At 43.2% G+C, this 6000-nt stretch overlaps 1 protein-coding gene across 3 annotated transcripts in view; it reads right to left on the bottom strand.

The window, feature by feature from the left end:
• Positions 1-2773: 2773 nt before the first annotated feature.
• UBP26 (ubiquitin-specific protease 26) overlaps positions 2774-6000 on the bottom strand; it is a 56739-nt gene continuing 53512 nt past the window's right edge. The window contains exons 14-15 of one of the 3 annotated variants that reach the window (XR_015543924.1): positions 3365-3980; positions 2774-3266 (exon numbers count right to left, since the gene is read on the bottom strand). Coding sequence is in view for 2 of the 3 variants with exons in the window: in XM_087401300.1 (XP_087257426.1) it covers positions 3765-3980 (216 nt within the window). In the remaining variant the exon portion in view is untranslated. Of the gene's footprint in view, positions 3981-6000 lie in introns of all 3 variants that reach the window. The other 2 variants (XM_087401301.1, XM_087401300.1) reach the window with 2 other exon arrangements.

Genomic DNA, 6000 nt, shown 5'->3' with positions numbered 1-6000 from the left:
ACTCTTCCCGAGCCATAACTCTTTATGGAGAGCTCGGTTTGCCTTTCTGTAAAAAGGTAAAATGATCGTAATTGAAAGCTCTACGCAACCGTGTCCACTACCTAGCCTAATTGTACATCATGTGGCTTTTATTTAAGAAATTAAGAAAATTTCTTAACGTAGTAACCCAAAGCGGATGTTTGGGGTTGATATGTTTGGCTAGATTTGGGAAAAAAAAATTTTACTCTCCTTGCCCTTGAGTGGTATGTGCGTGAAAGTTTGAAGTAGTGACTTGTTTTACACCTACCTACGCATGTTTACTCGCTACTTGAGACGCTAGTCTCCCCGACAACGGCGCCAAATGTTGGCTCTTTCCTACTGCTTTCGTAGGAAGAGCTGGGTATTCTATGTTGCAGGATTCCGAGGCTTTTTATCACCTACAGATATATTGGGATTGTCGGTTGTAGTATATGTGTAGCTTAGGACCTCGAGTCGTGTTCCGGTGAGAGACGTAGACTTAAGTGTGGTAAGCAAACAAAGTGTAAGCATGTATAAAAGGCACGTAAACCATCTTTGTTGAGGTAATGAAGGCTTTCGCCTTCATTGGGGGTTGTAGGGTTTAGGAGGAGTTTAAGGGTTCAGAAGGAGGTTCCAGGGTTTAGGAGGAGTTCCAGGGTTTAGGAGGAGTTCCAGGGTTCAGAAGGAGGTTCCAAGGTTTAGAAGGAGTCCAAGCTTAGAAGCAGGATCCAAGGTTCAGAGTAGAGTACATGGTGGAGAACTCGTCTCCCTCGTAGATCATGGATTTTAAGGGTTTAGGAAAGCATAAGAGTGGGAGGGAAAGAAGGTGTAAGAGCATGGGTGAAAGAAGAGAGAGGAGAAAGGAGGAGGAGGGAAGAGGAGAAGGGAGGGAGAGGAGAGAGGAGGAGGAGGAGGAGGAGGAGGGGAAGGAGGAGGAGGAGGGAGGAGGAGGAGAAGGAGAAGGAGGAAGGAGGAGGAGGAGGAGGGAGAGGGTGGGTTGCAGGGTTGGAGGAGAGGGGAGAAGGGTTGCAAGGTTAGGACATGCTTTTTGGACGTGCAGTGCAAGGAAGCATGGACACTTGAGACAAATGCTTGGAATACCAATGTAGACTCAACACAATGCCCCAAGAGTGTGGGCTTCATTCCATTATGGGGTATTTATACAAGTTGGAGAGCTTCTCTCCCTGCATGTAACACAAAGTCGTATCACAAAGTTGTTACACATTCTCTCTACATGTAGAAGTTGTAACACAAAGTTGTAACACAAAGTTGTTACACAAAGTTGTTACACAAAGTTGTAACACAAAGTTGTCACAAAGTCGTAACACATTCTCTCTCTTCATGTAGAAGTTGTAACACAAACTTGTAACACAAAGTTGTTACACAAAGTCGTAACACAAAGTTGTGTCTAGAAGTCGTAACACAAAGTTGCAACACAAAGTTGTATCACAAAGTTGTGTCTAGAAGTTGTAACACAAAGTTGTGTCTAGAAGTTGTAACACAAAGTTGCAACACAAAGTTGTATCACAAAGTTGTCTTTCTTCATAAGTTCATGTTGGCACAGAGTCAACAAATGGACTCTCAGAAGCAACAAATTACTCAACTAGAATCCAATCTCCAAACAACAACCCTCTCATACCACGGAAGGTGGAAAGACGACACAGAACAAGGTTCCCCAATGTGTTCTTACCAAGCCGATGGACTAGGTGAAAAGAGACTCTTATGTTCTCCTTGCTAGCATTTAGTAACTTGAGATTTCAATATGTGTCTTGTGATAAATATTTTAATTAGCAAAAAAACGTTTGAATTGAATTTAAGGAATAGGCAAACTAATAGCATGTTGTAAAAACCATTAGGAAAAATTTACCAAGTGTTAGAAACTATAGAGGATACGGAATTTATGTCCCCCTGAAAAAGGTAGTTGTAAAGGGATATCAACACATAGGTAAGACATAAAATTAGGCTATGGAATTTTGGAGGCGCACATCAATAAGGCAACAAATGCTAGTTTCAAAAAATGAAACTACTTGAAGTTACCTAACCCTAACCCTAAAAGGGTTTGTATATATTCTACATTTTCCACTAAATCTAGTGTACAATTAGTCATTTTTGGTGTGCTCTCTAGCTATTCCCTCTCTTCTCATCTCCACTCTTCTCCTCTCCCCTCTTCATATTTTGTCATGATATCAGAGCAGCCCTACCTTCCACCATTGTGATTCAAGAGCGTGAGAGAGTGAAAGACATAAAGCTACAAGTCAAGGTCCCAAAAGACAGAAGGATATTCCCGAAATCCATCCCCTTATTTCCCACAAAGGCTATTGTTTTCCATAAGAACAATCAAGCGCCTTCTAACTACATTTTGAAAAACATGGACAGCAATTTGTCTCCGGATAAGTAGAAACCTAGGGATTCTAGATCATAGCAATTTGCAAACAAGCCTTAAATAACAAGAATGTGCCCGGGATTGAACCAACTCTCCCAAGAAGAGGAAAAGAGAGAGAGAGAGAGAGAGAGAGAGAGAGATGATAAGACCAAAAGAAAGGAAAAACTAATGCGACTCTGTATTATCAACAATACCCAGGACCTTTGGAATTTGCACCAGCAGCAGTATAGAGAACAGACATTTTTCTCTCCATCCAAGATTCAGTTGATCAGTCGTACAAAAGATGTTTATGAACACAAACAATATTAATTCGAATCAAGCCAGAAACATCCAAGCACATGGTGTGGATTAATAGCTTAACACAAAAGCACAGAAAAGAAAACAAAGGCCAGATAACCCTCTAGAAAAAAGACTTCCAGCTAATTTGCCATTGTAACCCAACAAAGTGTTGATTCCTGAAAATGTGCTCCAGGGGTCTCCTTTCCGGATTAACCAGAGTCTTTAGTAATGAAATCCCATTCAAAAAGAAGTATATGCCATATCCGTTTTAAAAAAACAGCACTTCCTCTGTCCTTGGAAGCCTAAGAGACTGACCTTGATGTGCTAGAACTTTTACAGTACTCCAAATAGCAAAACAGAATGTCAGAATGGACCTTTTCTTTGCTGTAGAACTTCATATCCTTCCCTCCATTCATGCTTGATTTATCAAGACATATCAGAGCTTTCTGAGGGAAAAGGAGGGCTTCAGAGGAAGGAAAATTGATTTCAATGGGCAGTTTAACTTACCGACCCGAAGGTACAGGGAAATAATGGATGGCTATCATGTGAACGATAAGTAAACCATAAGCGACGACTCCAGAAAACTCAGCTTCTCTGGATCATGTAGCTGAGCACCATCAAGAAACTAGAAAGGATAAATAAGGGGTGAACTAATCCAGTCAAGTTGCTTGATTGTACAGTGAATTAAAGCAGCTATAGTTTTACCTTATCAGACTCAGGCTCAGCACGTAGAAAAGTGTCTCTCAAAGCCAGGACAGTCTCCATAGAGACCAGAGACCTTACCCTTCTTCTGATTTCAGAAGAATTAAGAAGTTCTTCCACTTCCAAAAATGGGTTCCTGAATTTTTCCAGTGTCAGGCTGTCCTCAGTACAATTCTACGACTGTCTGCCCATTTCATATTCCATACTTGTAGCAATCCCCGATGCATCTATTAAGAAGCTCCCATAGCCTTCAGTTTCTCTTCAGACTGCAGTACAGCACATTTATTATTTCTCCTCACATCGGTTTCAAAGGTACAGTGGACCACTGCGTTGAGGCAGAATAGTTAAGATCTGAATTGCCCATATGCTCTTCTTTCACACAGGTGTAGTTCCGTATTTTGCATTACTGCTCAGTTGAAATCTTCATTTCATCATGGGCAAGCATCACATGCTTCTTACCTGGCATGACCTCTAAATCTTCCGGCACCCCTTTATCTACTGCCACAGAACTTGGTGAGCGGTCACTCAGATCTACAAACGTGTTTAAGTGTCCAAAATTGAAGCGAGCCTGCCCATTCATGTCATCGTTTTGATGGCTGACCTCAGCAACCTGACGAACCTGCTTACAAGGACATTAAGAATTAAACCATTCATACTTCATTCTTTTGTCTTTATCTCCACATAAGAAAAAAGCGCAGCAAAAAACCTTACGAATGTTTCAGTTTTTCAATTTCATAACAGATTTAAAGATTCAAAGAGATGCACTCAGTCCATGCACATTGTTTATTTTCCTTTATTGATCACTTCGAGGAGAATGCATAGCGGAAATACTCATACCACAAGTCTCAATGGTTGACTGAGAAAGTGACCAGTAGCCTTACAATAGGATAATGAAAGTAAATTTTTCAGAAAATACCATATAATGGTAATAAGAGCAGTGTTACCAGGATTTGGAAATAGCAATGGTGGCAATGGTTTTGAAAAAATTTGTGTATGGTTGTCTTTGAAACGTTAGAAAAATTTTACAGGTTCAGAAACATGATGCATTTATACCAAGGAATGAATGAGCCATGAGTCAACAGTCATCCATCCTGGATTTTGATCCCAAAGTAATCAAAACATACCAAATGTCAAAAGAGCATACTCTAAAGTGACAAGTCACACAACACTGTAGACCATAGGCTACTTAAGACCTGGTACTTCAATTCACGTAACCCACACACCCACCCCCACCCCCAAAAAAAAAGGGGTTTCATGCAGTTGGTTTTCCCAAACCCAAAGTTTGGACATGTTTTCACTACGTCCTTGAGGCTGTGCGTGTGCGCGTGCGTGCGGGGTGTGTGTGTGTGTGTGAGAGAGAGAGAGAGAAGGAAAGATGTATTAACATCCGCGGGTGGCCTCGCGGGCTTATGGGACAAAGTACAAAGTACACCAAAAAGGAAAAACTCATACAAGCCTCAATGGGCAGGAGCAAAGGGCGCACTAGGACCCTTTCTGAGTGCTATGCTGATCTAAAGAGCTCAATAGCTCGACCAAAATCAGGTATAGATCAAATACTAACTGAAGTAGGTGGAGAGCTGGGACTCAAAAACCGAAGCTCGGCACCGTGGTGGCTCGTCTGTGAGGGGTGAAAATATTTCGGATTTGCATCTGTCGGGGCTGTCTCACGCTGTGGTGGCACAAGAGGGCGTGGTCTCCTCGATCTTAGAACCCGCTAGGCTGTGTATAGAGTGACACATCGTCTCACGCGGCCTTCCTTGAGGAAAGCTGTGACAAGCCGGACCTCAAAAAAGAGCGTGCTCTAGTCGCTCTCCGTGTCGCAGGTGGTCTCTGCGTCCGTCTCTCGGTGATCCAGACTGCCCAATTATCAGCTAGCTCCTCCTCTTCCACCCCACTGTACCCTGGAGCTGACAAATGCATAAATATATATGACACGTTGCTGTGCCCGATCAGCCTCTGTATCTTGTAGTTTGGTCGCTTACTGTTGCTCTCTGATCTGTCATAGTAGACTCTCCCTGTCTCGACGCATCTCAAGCAGATAGAGGCCAATGCAGACCTGCACATGGAAGTGGATCAATCGTGAGAGTTGGTAGAGGCAATGGGTATCGTCCCCTGATCTCATAGTCAGCTGGGTAGGCACAGATAATGCTCCTCTGTCTCAACCACTCCCAATGTTCATAGCATACAAATCCGCTGCTCTTTGGGCATACATGCTGCTCTCCCCGTCTCAATCCTCCACCGATGGGATGAAACCCGCATCTCTCCAATGGCGATCCTCAGTGCATGCGAGACTCCTCTGTCCTCGAGATATTGGGTCTGATGATGAAGCCCTCCTCCGATACTCTCATGAAGTGGTCGCGATAGAACTGGGTCTTGATGCGGAGCTCCCGATCCCCCCCCCCCCCCCCCCAAAAGTCCGAGATGTATGGAGCTAGAGGAGATCTAACTATATGATACGGGTAATCTCATCTCGTGGAATCAACTCACCATGTGTCTACTCCACTATTTGCTAGTCATCTGGATGACTCTAGGGCCAGCCTCGGTAGTCTCCATCGAGGTAAGTCCCAAACTCTATGGATGAATGTCCCTCACTGAAAGATGGCATCAACCTATAGAGGTGTCATGGAGAACTCTGCCTG

The sequence above is a fragment of the Dipteris shenzhenensis genome, chromosome 30, assembly GCF_047967505.1.
Source record: "Dipteris shenzhenensis isolate YYH24624 ecotype China chromosome 30, Dip_SZ_1.0, whole genome shotgun sequence".
Classification (NCBI taxonomy): domain Eukaryota; kingdom Viridiplantae; phylum Streptophyta; class Polypodiopsida; order Gleicheniales; family Dipteridaceae; genus Dipteris; species Dipteris shenzhenensis.
Note: the sequence above shows the minus strand (reverse complement) of the source record. Positions and strands in the feature narration are given on the sequence as shown.